Source organism: Equus caballus, chromosome 9, assembly GCF_041296265.1.
Source record: "Equus caballus isolate H_3958 breed thoroughbred chromosome 9, TB-T2T, whole genome shotgun sequence".
Lineage (NCBI taxonomy): Eukaryota > Metazoa > Chordata > Mammalia > Perissodactyla > Equidae > Equus > Equus caballus.
Genome location: NC_091692.1, coordinates 86,248,708 through 86,266,767, shown reverse-complemented (window position 1 = coordinate 86,266,767; position 18,060 = coordinate 86,248,708). Strand labels below are relative to the sequence as shown.

At 46.2% G+C, this 18,060-nt stretch overlaps 1 protein-coding gene across 3 annotated transcripts in view; it reads left to right on the top strand.

The window, feature by feature from the left end:
- LOC138915048 (gasdermin-C-like) overlaps positions 1–14,147 on the top strand; it is a 29,565-nt gene extending 15,418 nt beyond the window's left edge. The window contains exons 5-18 of one of the 3 annotated variants that reach the window (XM_070221798.1): positions 3,758–3,869; positions 4,906–4,953; positions 5,530–5,556; positions 5,843–5,869; positions 7,149–7,175; positions 7,462–7,488; positions 8,768–8,794; positions 9,081–9,107; positions 10,387–10,422; positions 10,708–10,734; positions 11,583–11,722; positions 12,036–12,165; positions 12,626–12,699; positions 13,385–14,147. In XM_070221798.1, coding sequence (XP_070077899.1) covers positions 3,758–3,869; positions 4,906–4,953; positions 5,530–5,556; positions 5,843–5,869; positions 7,149–7,175; positions 7,462–7,488; positions 8,768–8,794; positions 9,081–9,107; positions 10,387–10,422; positions 10,708–10,734; positions 11,583–11,722; positions 12,036–12,165; positions 12,626–12,699; positions 13,385–13,624 — 969 coding nt within the window. In that variant the 3' untranslated portion in view covers positions 13,625–14,147. The remainder of the gene's footprint in view (positions 1–3,757; positions 3,870–4,905; positions 4,954–5,529; positions 5,557–5,842; positions 5,870–7,148; positions 7,176–7,461; positions 7,489–8,767; positions 8,795–9,080; positions 9,108–10,386; positions 10,423–10,707; positions 10,735–11,582; positions 11,723–12,035; positions 12,166–12,625; positions 12,700–13,384) is intronic. The other 2 variants (XM_070221799.1, XM_070221800.1) reach the window with 2 other exon arrangements.
- The last annotated feature ends 3,913 nt before the right edge of the window (positions 14,148–18,060 follow it).

Sequence of the window (18,060 nt, the reverse complement as noted above, 5' to 3'; positions counted from 1 at the left end):
GATCATCACAAAGTGAAAACCCCCCTCCACAAACCCTGCCATTGCACACCTCACTTCTATCATCTTTAATAATGCTTCACTTGTCTGTAAAAAACACACAAGTAAAATCCTAGGCACTTGAGGAAACACACACAAAAACCCTACACTGAAATTAGCAAACCAGAAGAAACAAAGACCACTCAGGGAGGAAAGAAACACTTCATCTCTCAAATTGACAATATTTTGTTTCCATGAAAGAATAACGCTGTATTAAAAAAAGCAAAATTTATTTTTTTTGTGGATTTGTTACATCTGATCAAACTGCATTGATACATCATTAGGGTTCATCTTGATGTTATACATTCTTTGGGTTTTAGCAAATGTATGATGATAGGTATCCACCACTATCATATCATACAGAATAGCTTCACTGCCCTAAAAATCCTCTGTCTTCCACTACTTATCCTCTCTCCTCTGAACTCCTGGAAGCCATTGATCTTTCTATTTTCTCCATAGTTGTGCCTTTTCCAGAATGTCATATAATTGGAACCATACAGTATTTAGCCTTTTCAGATGGGCTTCTTTCACTTAGTCGTACACATTTAAGATTCCTCCACATCTCTTCATGCCTTGATAGTTTATTTCTTTTTAGTGCTGAGTGATGTTCTATTGTCTGGATGTACCATGGTTTATTTATCCCTTCATCTACTGAAGGACATTTTGGATGCTTCCAAGTTTGGGCACCTATAGAGCTGCTCATAAACACCAATGTGATGATTTCTGTGTGGACGTAAGTTTTCACCTCCTTTGAGTAAATACCAGGGAGCGTGTTGGCTGATTGTATGGTAAGAATATGTTTAGTTTTGTAAGAAACCACCAAACTGTCTTGCAAAGTGACTGTACCATTTTGCATTCCCGCCTGCAATGAATGAGAGTTCCTGTTGCTCCACATCCACATCAGAATTTGGTGTTGTCAGTGTTCTGGATTTTGGCCATTCTAACAGGCGTATAGTGGTATCTCATTGTTGTTTTTATTTGCATTTTCCTGATAAGATATAATGTGCAGCATATTTTCAAGTGCTTCTTGCCATCTGTATATCTTCTTTGGTGATGTGTCTATTCAGGTCTTTTGCCCATTTTATAATTGGGTTGTTTTCTTATTGCTGAGTTTTAAGAGTTAACATTTCTTGCAAGCCATGTCTACTGGCAGCAAATTCTCTCAATTTCTGTTTGTCTAAGAGAGTCTTTATTTCTCCTTCACTTTTGGAGAATATAGAATTCTAGGTTGGTGTTTTTTTACCCCCTCAAAACTATGTACTTCACTCTGCTCTCTTCTTGTTTCCATGATTTCTAAGGAGAAGTCAGATACAATTCTTAAATTTCCTTGGTAAACTGTTTTTATCCTGTGACTTCTTTCAATATTTTTCTTTGTCATTGAATTTCTGCAGTTTGAATATGATATTCATAGGTCTAAGTTTTTTTGGCATTTACCTTACTTGGAGTTCTCTGAGCATCCTTGATCTGTGGTTTGGTGTCTGACATTAATTTGGGGGAAACTCTCAGTCATTGTGCTTCAAATATTTCTTCTGTTCCTTTCTATCTCTATTCTCCTTCATATATTCCCATTACATGTACTACAGCTTTTGTAGTTGTCCCACAGTTCTTGGACATTCTGTAGCATTTTTAAAGTCTTTTTTCTTTTTCGCTTTTCAGTTTTGAGGTTTCTATTCAGATCTCTTCAAGTGCAGAGATTTTTTTCTCAGCTATGTCCAGTCTCCTAATGAGCCAATCAAAGGCATTTTTTATTTCTATTATAGTGTTTTTGACCTCTCTAGTGTTTCTTTTTGATTCTTTCTTAGAATGTTCATCTCTCTGCTTATATTACCTGTCTGTTCTTGCATTTTGTCTATGTTTTCCATTAGATCCCTTAGCATATTAATCACAGTAGTTTAAAAAACCCTGTCTGATAATTCCAACATCCACGTTATATCTGAGCCTGATTCTCATGCTTGCTCTGATTCTTCACACTGCTGGTTTTTTGCCTTTGAGTATGCCTCGTACTTTTTTGTTGAATGTTGGACATGATATACTGGGTAGAATGACCTCTGGTAAATGGGCCTTTAGTGAGGTGATGGTAAGCTCTAAGTATTCTATAGTCCCATGATTGGGTCTCGGGTTTTTAGTGAATCTGTCCCCTTGGTCTGTGAACTTCAGAAGAGCTTCTCAGTACTCTCCAGGCCACCCCTGAGGTAGGACAGATGGCTAGAGGGAGCTAGAGTAGGATATTTCTCTTTTCCCACATGGAAGGCTAGAAGAGGCTGGAGTTGGGTGTTTCTCTTCCATCAGGTTGGTTTGGCTCTTGTAAAACCCCAATAGGTTAGGCTCTAGCAAAATAGTTTCTCTTGAGGCAGGCCATATTAAGGAGAACAGAATGCTCTGAGAGATTTCAGAATGGTTGCTTTTCCCTTCCCAGTCCCTGAAGCATGAGGGGATTTTTTTGATATGCATTGTGAGAACCTGATAGAGCTCCTGGAGATAAAAACTCATGAAAGCTGAGGCCCCTGTGATGACTGGGTCCACTGGACTCTAAGTCTGAGACTTGTCCACACTGAGCCTCCAGCAATTTGTCAACTACAGTTCAGGTTTTCCTACCCAAGCACTGGTCCCATGGAGGTTTCTGCTCTTGTAAATTTTGATTCTCTATATCTGCCTTCTGTCTCTCCAATTCTTGGGGCACTCATTTGCTCTGTGACCTCACTTCTCTGACAAACCTAAGAAGAGCTGTTGGTTTTTCAGTTTGCTCAGCTTTTTACTTGTGGTTAGGATGGAATGATGACTTCCAAGCTCCTTACATGTTGGACTAGAAACTAGAAGTCAAAAAGCTTTAAAAATAGAAAAGTCAGAAAATTTTCCAAAAAAAGTAAGAAGAGAAGAGAATATCAATTAAAAAATTTAGAGGATGGAGAGATCCAACTTCTGAATAATAGGAGATCCGGAAAAAGAGAACAGAGACACAGTACTGTGGGGGGAAATCTTTGAAGAAGTAACACAAGAAAGGATCTGAGACCTAAGGAAAATGCCAACTGCAGGCATAGTATAATGAGTCAACAAAGATCTATACCACGGAACCTAGGTGTGAAACTCCAGGGTACTTGCCTCAAAAAGACAATCATGAATATTTCTAAGAAGGAGAAAATAGGCACATTACAAGGAATTCCAGCCTCGAATTCTATGTCCAGTCAAATGTCCATAAAGTTAAGAATGAAATAAAGACATATTCAGATATACAAGGTCTTAAGAAATGTATCCTATATGTCCCTAGGGATAATGAGTAAGAGGCAGAGAGGGCACATGATCATCACATTAATTAAGTGATAAAGGAAAGATCTGGAGTGAGGGAAAGCGGTCTCCCCAACAGTAAACAGTGAATATTAACTTAGACAGACACTGGATATGAACATTTTAGGAAGATGGGAGAAGGAGCAGTAAGGCGTGAGAGGAAGATTAGGAAAACAAAATCCTCATCATCAACAGGAGAAAGTACATGGATATACTTAAATCTGGTAAAAAAAAATCAAGTCATTGCAGTAAATCTGAAATTGAGAAATGTGAGGGTAAATAGTAGACAAAAAAAGGAGAAAAGAGAGGTAGCTGGAAATTAGGAGTAGAGGGGTGAGATCAGAGGACAGCTGGGTCCTTTCCTCATGAGCTTTCCAGATCTATCTGAGTTTTAAAATCACATGCGTATATGACCATGTTACCTGGTTTCTCTCCCCAGGGTGAAGGAGCGGGAGAGTGTCTCAAAGTGAGAGAGAAGGAGCTGACTCTGCAGAAGGGCATGGTGATGGCCTATAAGAGGAAGCAGCTGGTTTTCAAGGAGAATGGCTGGGGTAAGCAGAGGGTGAAGGAGGAGATGGGGAGAGGGGTTCTGCTTCTCCTGAGAAGAGAAACGAGAGGGAGAAAGACCATCTGCAGGCAACCTTGGCTTTTCCACCTGTTGAGGGAGGGGAAGAGCATCATTTCTCAGGCGCCCTAGGCACACAAACACCTCAGCACCCGCAGCTACTTCCTAGGATGGCCTGATGGAAATGTTGAACAGAGTCTCCTACATGGAGGAAGACAAAAGGGGTGCCCAACGCGGAGGTGCAGCCCTAATCCTGACCACCTCAGTTCATTTAAGGTCCTGCCACTCTTGGCAGCTCGCCTGGGGGAGACACAGAGCTGTCCCCAGGTTACCCCTAAGATCCCACCACAGTCACAAACAGAACTGCAGATGTAATGCTCTAACAGCACAATGCAGGATTTTACTTATATCTCTCTCTCAGTCACTAGCCTCAGAATGAACAGTGTCCCACCACACATGCTGCGGGTTCTGACTCCACATGGGTGAACCATTTACACCAACAGCAACTGCATACGTGGGCTGAATGGTGAGTGCTGAGAACACCACCAGCTCACAGTCCCTGGTGTCTCCCTGCCCAAATTTAAGTCCCAGATAGAGGTCAGCCTGATACAGTGGGGTCCAGGAGATGAGGTGATGCCCTCACACACACACACACACATTACGCGCACACACACACACACATTACGCACACACACACTCTCTCTCAATCCTTCATGAAGGAGGAGGGAGGAAGCACTTTCCCTCACCCTACAAAGGCAGCTCCCTGCATAATGATCACCGAGGCCCTTATTTAAGGGTGCTCTTCAGAGAGTGGGATTCAGGAGACAGAGAGAGCTCAGGGACTCTGAGCTTTATAAGCATCCCAGCTGATTCTGACATAAGGGCCCCAGGCCACCCTGAGACAGTCTCCTGAACCGGGCCTAGAGGGAGCTGGGGTTGGGGGGCGGGGGCTGCAGTGTGGGGCATGAGTGACTCCAGCAGGAATGACCTTGGCTCGCTTGACCTGGCTTCTTTCCATCCAGACATTTGTCACATCTCAGATGATGACAAGAAGAAGACCTTTCCAGAAGGTGAGTCCCAGAGCTGGACAGGATCTCTGTCTAGACCTTAGACTTGCTGAGCCATGACCCCATTTGGATGCTAAGAACCATGCAAGGGGCTCAGCCCCACAGACCCCAGGGAGACCCTCCCAGCCAGGCTCCTCCACTTCCTGCCAGGCTGCCCTGCATTTGATCCCGGCAAGGGCCCCTGGCCACAAGGAAAGCCACCTTTCTCCTTTAAGGGCCAGACAGGTGTGTGTGAGTGTGTGTGTGTGTGTGTGTGTGTATGTGTGTGTAGGGAGGGGAGACTAACTCCTGGTGAGTGAGCCCTTCTGTTTCTCTTTCCGGAGAATATCGTGCTGTGGTCAAGGATGGGTGAGTGGATGTTTTTGAGCAGGATCTCAAAACATGAGGGGTGGGATCTGATCCCTCCCCCAGGCCTCTCTGCACAACAACAGCCCAAGTGCTGCCTTTGCTGTCCTTCTCCCAGGGCCTGGGATCTGGGCAATGGAGAAGAGGGTGTCAGGGAGGTGGGGGCAGAAGATCAGAGAAACCATGTGTGTTCAGAGACTAATACTTGGGTGGGGAATTTCATTTCTCTTCTAGACATCAGATTTCGCATCATGCACACAGGTGAGTGTGTATTTGTTGGAGAAAGGGATGGGACCCTTCCTGCACACATGTGACAAGCAGGGCAGACTGCCCCGGCCTTTGCCACCACTGCCCCAGGGCCTGGCCTTAGTTTCTGTGGAAGGTGAAGGGTCAGGAAGGCGGAGAAGGTGGAGGAATGGACTGCGATGGGGCAGGAAGAAGTTAAGCAAGAGGCAGGAGGCGATATGAGGGCAGAACCCTCCAAAGTACCTCTAGAGCAAATCTGGAGATGAGGAAAGGAGATGACCACTTGTGATTCTCTTTCTAGAACTACAACAGGAATGCTTGAGGAAAGGTGAGTGTTTATTAAAAGGGAACCTGGGCTTCTGGGTGGGAAAATGCAAGGCTAAGAACCCAAATGGGAGACTCGGAAAACTGTCCTCTACTCCCAAATTTACAGCGTTACTTCTTTATTCATTCATTCCTTCATTCATTCGTTCATGCAACAAACACTTACTGAGGACCCAAGGGGCGGAGCCATTATTCTCTGTGCTGGAGACACAGCAGTGAACCAAATGGAAATCGCCTCCCTGGAGCCTCCATTCTGGTGACCTCTCCCTCTCAGCAGACCTCCTTGAGGCCACCTGGAGCCTGCTGGGAGAAGCAGCGTGCCCCCAACATGCACTGCTTGGTGAATTCTGTAGGGCATAGACGATACAGACAGGATGACGAGATAAGAAGGGTGGTCAGGTGTGCAGGTACCACCCCAAGGACGTCATGTAGACAAACTCATTTAATCTTCATACCATCCCCACCTAAAGGACGTGGAATCTGAGCTCAGAGTGCCTAGCATTCTCATCTCTAGAGCCCAAAGCTAGAATCCACATTATTCCGGACACATCCCTCCCCAGGCCTCTCTGCACAGCCACAAGCCCACATGCGGCCTTTGTTGTCCTTCCCCAAGGCACTGGGATCTGGCTCCCGGGCATCAGGCAGGGGTGAATGGAGAGGAGCGGGTTGGGGAGGTAGAGACAAAAGGTCGGAGAAACTGAGTGTCTTCAGAGACTAAAACTTCAGTGGGGAATTTCATTTCTCTTCTAAATGTGCAAGTTCCCACTTTCCAAGGAGGTGACTGTGTGTTTGCCGGAGGTAGGCATGAGAGTCTTCCTGCACACATCGGGTATCTCCTAGGAGAAGGAGAACATGCCCAATACCCACTCCTTGGTGGATTCTGTAGGACATGGAAGATACAGGCAGAAGGACATGTTAAGAAAAGTAGTCGTGTGTGCAGGTATCTCCCCCAAGAACTTCACGTGCACAAGCTCATTTAATCCTTATACCATCCCCACCTAATGGATATGGAATCTGAGCCCAGAGCACCTAACGTTCTCATCTCTAGAGCCCAAAGCTGGAATCCACATTGTTCCAGACAAGTCCCTCCCCCTGGCCTCTCTGAACAACCGCAACCCCAAGGCTGCCTTTGCTGTCCTTTCCCAAGGCACTGGGATCTGGCCCCTGGGCAACAGGCAGGGCTGGATGGAGAGGAGGGGGTCGGGGAATGCGGGCAGAAAGTCAGAGAAACCGAGTGTCTTCAGAGACTAACTCTTGGGTGGGGAATTTCATTTCTCTTCTAGACAACAATATGTTCCTCCTGAACACAGGTGAGTGTGTATTTGCTGGAGAAAGGGATGGGACCCTTCCTGCACACATGTGACAAGCAGGGCAGACTGCCCCGGCCTTTGCCACCACTGCCCCAGGGCCTGGCCTTAGTTTCTGTGGAAGGTGAAGGGTCAGGAAGGCGGAGAAGGTGGAGGAATGGACTGCGATGGGGCAGGAAGAAGTTAAGCAAGAGGCAGGAGGTGATATGAGGGCACAACCCTCCAAAGTACCTCTAGAGCAAATCTGGAGATGAGGAAAGGAGATGACCACTTGTGATTCTCTTTCTAGGAGAAGTAAAGGAATGCTTGAGGAAAGGTGAGTGTTTATTAAAAGGGAACCTGGGCTTCTGGGTGGGAAAATGCAAGGCTAAGAACCCAAATGGGAGACTCGGAAAACTGTCCTCTACTCCCAAATTTACAGCGTTACTTCTTTATTCATTCATTCCTTCATTCATTCGTTCATGCAACAAACACTTACTGAGGACCCAAGGGGCGGAGCCATTATTCTCTGTGCTGGAGACACAGCAGTGAACCAAATGGAAATCGCCTCCCTGGAGCCTCCATTCTGGTGACCTCTCCCTCTCAGCAGACCTCCTTGAGGCCACCTGGAGCCTGCTGGGAGACGCAGCGTGACCCCAACATGCACTCCTTGGTGAATTCTGTAGGGCATAGACGATACAGACAGGATGACGAGATAAGAAAGGTGGTCAGGTGTGCAGGTACCACCCCAAGGACGTCATGTAGACAAACTCATTTAATCTTCATACCATCCCCACCTAAAGGACGTGGAATCTGAGCTCAGAGTGCCTAGCATTCTCATCTCTAGAGCCCAAAGCTAGAATCCACATTATTCCGGACACATCCCTCCCCAGGCCTCTCTGCACAGCCACAAGCCCACATGCGGCCTTTGTTGTCCTTCCCCAAGGCACTGGGATCTGGCTCCCGGGCATCAGGCAGGGGTGAATGGAGAGGAGCGGGTTGGGGAGGTAGAGACAAAAGGTCGGAGAAACTGAGTGTCTTCAGAGACTAAAACTTCAGTGGGGAATTTCATTTCTCTTCTAAATGTGCAAGTTCCCACTTTCCAAGGAGGTGACTGTGTGTTTGCCGGAGGTAGGCATGAGAGTCTTCCTGCACACATCGGGTATCTCCTAGGAGAAGGAGAACATGCCCAATACCCACTCCTTGGTGGATTCTGTAGGACATGGAAGATACAGGCAGAAGGACATGTTAAGAAAAGTAGTCGTGTGTGCAGGTATCTCCCCCAAGAACTTCACGTGCACAAGCTCATTTAATCCTTATACCATCCCCACCTAATGGATATGGAATCTGAGCCCAGAGCACCTAACGTTCTCATCTCTAGAGCCCAAAGCTGGAATCCACATTGTTCCAGACAAGTCCCTCCCCCTGGCCTCTCTGAACAACCGCAACCCCAAGGCTGCCTTTGCTGTCCTTTCCCAAGGCACTGGGATCTGGCCCCTGGGCAACAGGCAGGGCTGGATGGAGAGGAGGGGGTCGGGGAATGCGGGCAGAAAGTCAGAGAAACCGAGTGTCTTCAGAGACTAACTCTTGGGTGGGGAATTTCATTTCTCTTCTAGACAACAATATGTTCCTCCTGAACACAGGTGAGTGTGTATTTGCTGGAGAAAGGGATGGGACCCTTCCTGCACACATGTGACAAGCAGGGCAGACTGCCCCGGCCTTTGCCACCACTGCCCCAGGGCCTGGCCTTAGTTTCTGTGGAAGGTGAAGGGTCAGGAAGGCGGAGAAGGTGGAGGAATGGACTGCGATGGGGCAGGAAGAAGTTAAGCAAGAGGCAGGAGGTGATATGAGGGCACAACCCTCCAAAGTACCTCTAGAGCAAATCTGGAGATGAGGAAAGGAGATGACCACTTGTGATTCTCTTTCTAGAAGAACTAAAGGAATGCTTGAGGAAAGGTGAGTGTTTATTAAAAGGGAACCTGGGCTTCTGGGTGGGAAAATGCAAGGCTAAGAACCCAAATGGGAGACTCGGAAAACTGTCCTCTACTCCCAAATTTACAGCGTTACTTCTTTATTCATTCATTCCTTCATTCATTCGTTCATGCAACAAACACTTACTGAGGACCCAAGGGGCGGAGCCATTATTCTCTGTGCTGGAGACACAGCAGTGAACCAAATGGAAATCGCCTCCCTGGAGCCTCCATTCTGGTGACCTCTCCCTCTCAGCAGACCTCCTTGAGGCCACCTGGAGCCTGCTGGGAGACGCAGCGTGACCCCAACATGCACTCCTTGGTGAATTCTGTAGGGCATAGACGATACAGACAGGATGACGAGATAAGAAGGGTGGTCAGGTGTGCAGGTACCACCCCAAGGACGTCATGTAGACAAACTCATTTAATCTTCATACCATCCCCACCTAAAGGACGTGGAATCTGAGCTCAGAGTGCCTCACATTCTCATCTCTAGAGCCCAAAGCTAGAATCCACATTATTCCAGACACATCCCTCCCCAGGCCTCTCTGCACAGCCACAAGCCCACATGCGGCCTTTGTTGTCCTTCCCCAAGGCACTGGGATCTGGCTCCCGGGCATCAGGCAGGGGTGAATGGAGAGGAGCGGGTTGGGGAGGTAGAGACAAAAGGTCGGAGAAACTGAGTGTCTTCAGAGACTAAAACTTCAGTGGGGAATTTCATTTCTCTTCTAAATGTGCAAGTTCCCACTTTCCAAGGAGGTGACTGTGTGTTTGCCGGAGGTAGGCATGAGAGTCTTCCTGCACACATCGGGTATCTCCTAGGAGAAGGAGAACATGCCCAATACCCACTCCTTGGTGGATTCTGTAGGACATGGAAGATACAGGCAGAAGGACATGTTAAGAAAAGTAGTCGTGTGTGCAGGTATCTCCCCCAAGAACTTCACGTGCACAAGCTCATTTAATCCTTATACCATCCCCACCTAATGGATATGGAATCTGAGCCCAGAGCACCTAACGTTCTCATCTCTAGAGCCCAAAGCTGGAATCCACATTGTTCCAGACAAGTCCCTCCCCCTGGCCTCTCTGAACAACCGCAACCCCAAGGCTGCCTTTGCTGTCCTTTCCCAAGGCACTGGGATCTGGCCCCTGGGCAACAGGCAGGGCTGGATGGAGAGGAGGGGGTCGGGGAATGCGGGCAGAAAGTCAGAGAAATTGAGTGTCTTCAGAGACTAACTCTTGGGTGGGGAATTTCATTTCTCTTCTAGGCTGCACAGAAGAGATTCTTTCCATGCTCCCAATAGGTGAGTGTGTGTTTGCTGGAGGTGGGGCTGGGGTCCTTCCTCCACACATGTGATGAGTGGGGCAGACTGCCCTGGCCTTTGCCACCACTGCTGCAGGGCCTGGGCTAGTTTCCCTGGAATGGGAAGTGTTGAGAAGCCCGAGGAGATGGAGGGATGGACCCGGGTGGGGAAGAAAGAGGTTAAGCAAGAGGCAGGAGGCCGTAGGAGGGAAGAAACCTCCAAAGTGCCTCTAAAGCTAATTTGGGTCATGAAAAAGGAGATGAACACTTGTGATTCTCTTTCTAGGAAGAATAGAAAAACGTTTTGGGCAAGGTGAGTGTTTATTAAGAGGGAACCTGGGGCTTCTGGGTGCAAAACGCAAGGCTGAGAACCCAAATGGGAGGTTTCCATGAAAGTCGGAAAACTGCACTCTACTCCAAAATTTACAGCCTCATCTCTTCATTTCTCATTCATTCATTTCTGCATTCATGCAACAAGCACTTACTGAGGACCCATTGGACAGAGCCATTGTTCTGTGCACTGGGAACATGGCAGTGAACCAAATGGAAAGGCCACCTCCCTCGATACTCCATTCTGGTGATGTCTCCCTCGCAGATCTCCTAGACAGCCCAGAATTTCCTGGGAGAAGCTGAGAACCCCCAACACCCACTGCTTGGTGAATTCTATGGGAGATAGACAATACAGGCAGAATGATGAGATAAGAAGGGTGGTCGTGTGTGCAGATATCAATCCAAGCATTTCATGTAGACAAACTCATTTAATCCACATACCAACCCCACCTAAAGGATATGGAATCTGAGCTCAGAGAACCTAACATTCGCATCTCTACAGCCCAAAGCTGGAATTCACATTATGCCAGACATGTCCCAGAAATGAGCACCTGGTCATTCTCTTCCACTTCCCAGGACCACTTTCCAGAATCTCCTTCTCTCCCTGCATTTTGCCCCCTCATTAGTTCACTGGGATTGCCCATCTTTCTAGCCTGTTATGACAGCTCCATCCTCAGAGCTCAAACACGCCATCCATTGAGACACTATGGGTTTGTAGATAAAGTGACAGAGACGCTGGCTCATGTTGATGGGGAAGGGTTTATCATCCCAGGAATGTTCTAATCTAAGAATTGTCCCCATTTTCCGGTTGATGTTGATGCCTGAGGGCAGAGTTCAAGCACCTACAAGAGGAGGTTTCACGGCAAATGGAGGAACTGGCCCAGCTCACAAAGGGCGTTCAGGATGTTCTATTCCACAATATCCCGGCCATGCTTGGGGACCAAGGGGCACTTCAGGAACTCATGGACATGGTGAGGGGGTCCCACAGCTGCCTAAGGCTGATCAAAGTTGTAAATGGGAATGTTTAGGAGATACGGCTGCCAAGATACATCAGGGAAGAGGAATAGGGGTAATTACAGGGGAATGATAAGGATGTCTGAGATTGGGGACCTTGGACCTATGCCCCAAGACCTTGGTCTAGGAGTGTAGCCCCTGCATACAGAAGGGGTTGGGAATCCCCTGGAGGAGGTAGAGAGCCATTACCCTCACCTCTTGGTTAATCGCAGAATTTACAGTCAAAATAACGTCATCATAGTCATCGTCAATAATGCCTGTCTCCTATAGCTCGAACAGGAACCCTTGGGTCATTTGAGTGGCCCTGGTGGCACCATCTTAAATGAACTGCGAAAGGACTCAAGTTATCTACGGGTTAACCCAAAGTACCCCATCATTTACCTGCTTGAAGCCATATTGGGTAAGAGTGATTTGGAAGAAGAGCGGGAGAGTCACAAGGCTAGTCCCCAAGAGATCCTGAAAGGGCTGAGTTAGATGAACCTCTCCAAAGCCCTTCAAATATTATGATTTTTCATCCTCACATCACACCTGTCTCCAAGGGTGAGATAAAGATAAAGTCTCCATGTGACACAGCCTGAGGCCTAGCAAGATGAGTCCAAGTTCACCCAACATATCATTGGGGGTGAATGATCCTGGCTCCAGCCTCATAATCCCATCCTCTGGACCATGTTATGTAGCATCCTGGAGACCATCCTAAGAACAGCAGGAGGACTTCCCGGGCAGGGAACTTGACCTTCAAGTCTCATGGGTTTTATTCCTCTGCCTCAGAGTTCCCCTCTGACAGGGTCTCCTAGTTCACAGAGGGGAAGATAATCTGAGTCTTCATCACTGTTTTTCCCCAAATGTCTCCCTGTCCCCAGTACTGAGTGACATCCAACATGATCTGCTGGCTCAGTCCAAGGAGAAGAGGATCCTGCTCCATCAGCGGGAGCTGGTGAGAAATCCCCAGGGGCCAGCATCCAGGGAAGAGGGTGAGGGAACCAGAGATAAGAATGAATCAGAGAAAAGAGAGATGGCACAGGTTCCTGCTGGGAGGGGAGCCCGGCTCCCTCTGTGGCCACCGGGGCTGCATCTCCTTGTGGAGAGCAGGTCAGCGGGTATAAGGATACCTCAGGAGTGACTCAGTTTCCATGGCAACGCCTGCAGAGGCACCCACAGTTCTAAACTAGCCACATAGGAACACATGTTTGGGAGCTCAGGCGATCTGAGCAACAGATCTGCTTTACTTACACGGTCACCATTTGCAAATTGCTCTCTCTCTCTCTTTCTCTCCATAGATATGTGTATACAAGTACGTCTATGCATATAGATGTACACATATACATACACACATTGCACACGCATGCATATACATATCTAATTCCCGACACCACTATTCTGCAGGGTAAATCTTAGTATCACCATTTAGCAGCTGAAGAGCCAATGCTCACCGATTTCCAATAACGTGTCCATAATCACATTGATCACAGGACATGACCAGGACATGACTCCTGGTCCACATGACGCCAAAGCTCTTGCTCCCTTCAGTTACCCTGCATGACTCCTGGATCTTGGGACAGAAAGTCTTCTCTTCCTCTCCCTGGAGGGTGACCTGTAACCTCTGACACTGCTTCTTCTAGGTGAGGAGCATCCTGGAGCCCAACTTCAGCTACCCCTGGAACATTCCCTTCACCCTCAAGCCCGAGCTCCTCGCCCCACTCCAGGGGGAGGGTTTGGCCATCACCTATGGCCTGCTGGAGGAGTGTGGCCTGAAGATGCAGCTGGATAGCCCCAGGTCAACCTGGGGTCTGGAAGCCAAGAAGCCCCTGTCTGCCCTGTATGGGACCCTGTCGATGCTGCAGCAGCTGGCGGAAGCCTGAGGCTTCCCTGGTGGGTGGTCAGTCCAGAGAGGCCTGGCCCCACCCCAGTCTATGCTGTGAGTGTCCTCGGTGGGCTCAGGGGACCCAGGGTCACGCCTCTCTGCCTTTCCCGGTGGGATAGAGACAGGGATGGACGGAGACTGGAGGGAAAGTCCTGGGGTGATGGAAATCTCTCTGTCTAGATAAAGGTTTATGCATTGGTCTAAACTCCTCCAATAGTGTGCTGAAGAATGGAGCATTTCTCTGTCTGTAAATTTTACTTCAAAACAATGTAAACAAATATTGAACTCTAGTTAATAATATGCATTGTTTTGGGTGAAGTGTACTGCTGTCAGTAATTTACTTCAAAGTGCATCAAAAAATAATGTGGATTGATGATTCACAAACAGATCTGTGACCAAGAAAATGTGGTAAAATGTTAATAATTGGGGAATATGGGTGTAGGATATATGAGAGTTCTTTTTTCATTTCTGAAACACTTTGTAAGCCTGAAATTGTTTCAAATAAAAAATTACCCCCCAAATCTGTGTTTATATGTATGTGTACATGTTTGCGTGTGTGTGTTTGTATTTTTTAAGACTTCTTATAGCTGGGTTCTTTTTTTTTTTTTTTTTGCATATATCCACCTTGGTGGGTTTTGCATTTCCCCAATGGTTTATGATATTGAGCATCTTTTCATGTTCTTATTGGTCATTTGTATATATTCTTGGGATAAATGTCTATTGAAATCTTTTGTCTTCTTAAAAATTTGGTGATGGAATGAGTATTCAGAGTTATGTAGAGCGAGTTTGGGTCAAGAATGACAGAATTGGGTCTAAGTTTCTGGCTTGTGAAGCTGGGTTTTTGTAGTGATGTGCTTTGAGGCGCTGTGGCTGAAAATCAGGCTTGGCTGGGGAAGATCTTACATTAACTTTGGGTGCAATGAATTGGAAAATGTCTGTGAGATCTCCAAGTGAAGGCGTTGAACAGGTGGTTTGAAATAAGGGTATGGAGTTGAGAAGAGAAGTTGGATTCAGGAGGTAAATTTGGGACTTATTGCTGTGTAGAAGGTAATTGAAGGCATGGGGATAGATGAGGAAGATTGACTTCAGAGGCAGTACGTGGAAGAAGAGAAGTATTCCTAAGACCGAGCCTGAGGATCTCCATCATTGAAAGGTGGTTGGAGGAGGTTGAGCCAGGAAAGGAAATAACAATGGGGTGGTATAGTAGGCAGAATTTTTAGGAATGGTCCCGAAGATCCCATGCCCTCATCCCTGGAAACCCGTGATTGTGATTTCACTCATGTGATTATGTTATGTTGTACAGCACAGTTGATCTTAAAAATAGAGATATCCCATGGGTCCAACCTAATCAAATAAATCCTTAAAAGGGAGAATTTCCTTCAGCTGATGGCAGACGCATTCAGAGAAATTCTAAGCATGAGAAGGATTCCCTGTGCTGCCACTATGTTTGAGGATGGAGCGGGGGCCACCTGAGAAGGAAGACAGGCAGCTTTAAGGAGCTGAGAATGAGCCCCCAGCAGATAGCCAGCGAGGAAACCTGCGCCTCACTCCCAAGCTGCAAGGAATTAGAATCTGCCAACAACCTGAATGAGCTGGAAGCAACTTCTTCCCAGAGCCTCCAGAACCTTGACTTGGCCTTGTGAGACCAAAGCAGAGAGCCCAGGCAAGCTTGTCTGGAATTCTGATCTGCTGTCTGTGAGATAATAAACGAATGTTGTTTTAAGCTGCTAAACTTGTGGTAACTTGTTGAACAGCAATAGAAACCAATGCAGGGGGCTAGAGGAAGGAGGAAAAACCAGGAGTGTGTTGAATCATCAACATTTTAGGAAGAGTGTTTTTCGAGGAGAAAAAGGCCAAAAGATTTGAATGTTTCTGAGAAATTAAAAAAAATTAATACGTAAAACATATGTATTAGGTTTAGCGACATGGATGTCATTTAGGGAGGTCAGCAGGTCTATTTGTGGGGAGCGATGGGCCCTGAAGTCGCCCTGGTGTGGGTTGAGGAAGAGTGGGAGGTGAAGGTGTGGAGATGGCAAGGGTGGACATCTCGAAAAGTTCCCTCCCTGTTGGCGGGGAAAAGAAGATGGTTCTAAGGCAGTAGGTTCCTCGGGTGGGAGGCGGTTGGAGGGTTGGGTGAGAACTTCTTTCCTCTTGAGTAGGACGGAGGACCAAGAGGAAGCATCAGCAGTGAGGGAGAGGTTGAAGGTTCAGCAGAGATAAGTGATACGGCTGAGTTATTTTACTTGAGATTTGGGCTTCCTCCCTTGTAAAATGAAGTTTTTTTGACTAGATGATTTCTGTTTATTTCTAAGGCTCTCATATTCTGTGATTATGGTTGTCACTTTTAGCTAAACTCCCAGTCTTACTTGGTTCTTACAATGCTTTGGGAATTTCCTTTGGTTCAAGTCACCAAAGTCCTTCTAATTGAGGGTCCTTGTCTATTCTTTTGACCAACTCTCTCCTCAAACACGTTCCCAGGTGTCATACGGGCATGCTCCCCCTGAAGGCTCTAGGGCACAATCCTCCCTTTCTTCTTCTGGCTTCTGGGAGATGCCAGCGATTTCTGACATTGCTTGGCCTGTGAATGCATCACTCTGATCTCTGTCTCTGTCTTTTTTTAAAAAAAAATTTTATTTTTTTCAGATGTACATCATATTTCTAATTCTGGATACATTACATCATCTTCACCACCCGAACACTAATTATAGTGCATCCCCTCACATGTGACCCTAATCACCCCTTTTGCCCTCACCTCTACCCCCTTCCCCAATGGTAACCACCAGTCCAATCTCTAATGCTATGTGTTTTTTTTTTTTTTGTCATTTTTATCTCCTACTTATGAGTGAGATCATATGGTATTTGACTTTCTCCCTCTGACTTATTTCACTCAGCATAATACCCTCAAGGTCCATCCATGTTGTCACAAATGGCTGGATTTCGTCATTTCTTATGGCTGAGTAGTAGTCCATCGTGTATAAATACCACATCTTCTTTATCCATTCGTCCCTTGATGGGCACCTAGCTTGCTTCCAGGTCTTGGCTATTGTGTATAATGCCGCAATGAACATAGGGGTGCAAGTATCTTTATGCCTTTGTGTTTTCAAGTTCTTTAGATAAATACCCAGCAGTGGAATAGCTGGATCATACAGTAGATCTATCCTTAATTTTCCGAGGATACTCCAAACTGCTTTCCATAGTGGCTGCACCAGTTTGCACTGCCACCAGCAGTGAACAAGAGTTCCCTTCTCTCCACACCCTCTCCAACATTTGTTGTTTCCTGTCTTGTTAATTATAGCCATTCTGACCGGAGTGAGGTGATACCTCATTGTAGTTTTGATTTGCATTTCCCTGATAGCTAATGATGTTGAGCATCTTTTCATATGCCTGTTGGCCATCTGTATTTCTTCTTTGGAGAAATCTCTGTTCAGATCTTTTGCCCATTTTCTAATTGGATTGTTCATTTTTTTGTTGTTGAGCTGTATGAGTTCTTTGCATATTTTGGATATTAACCCCTTATCTGATATGTGGTTTGCAAATATCTTCTCCCAATTGTTAGGTTGTCTTTTCGTTTTGTTGATGGTTTCCTTTGCTGTGCAGAAAGTTTTTAGTTTGATGTAGTCCCATTTGTTCTTTTTTTGTTTTGTTTCCCTTGCCCGGTCAGACATGGGACTTGAAAATATGTTGCTCAGACCAATGTCATAGAGCGTACTGCCTATGTTTTCTTCTAGAAGTCTCATGGTTTCGGGTCTTACATTCAAGTCTTTAATCCACTTTGAGTTGATTTTTGTGCATGGTGTAAGGGAATGGTCTACTTTCATTCTTTTGCATGTGGCTGTCCAGTTTTCCCAACACCATTTATTGAAGAAACTCTCCTTTCTCCATCGTATGCTCTTGGCTCCCTTGTCGAATATTAGCTGTCCATAAATGTGTGGGTTTACTTTTGGGCTCTCAATTTTGTTCTATTGATCTGTGTGTCTGTTTTGTGCCAGTACCATGCTGTTTTGGTTACTGTGGCTTTTTAGTATAATTTGAAATCGGGGAGTGTGATACCTCCAGCTTTGTTCTTTTTTCTCAGGAATCCTTCGGCTATTCGGGGTCTTTTGTTGTTCCATATAAATTTTAGGATTCTTTGTTCTATTTCTGCAAAAAATGTTGTTGGAACTTTGATAGGGATTGCGTTGAATCTATAGATTGCTTTAGGAAGTATGGACATTTTAACAATGTTAATTCTTCTGATCCAAGAGCACGGAATATCTTTCCATTTCTTTGTGTCTTCCTCGATTTCTTTCAACAATGTTTTATAGTTTTCAGTGTACAGATCTTTCACCTCTTTCACTAAGTTTATTCCTAGGTATTTTATTCTTTTTGTTGCAATTGTAAATGGGATTGTATTCTTAATTTCTCTTTCTGCTACTTCGTTGATAGTCTATAGAA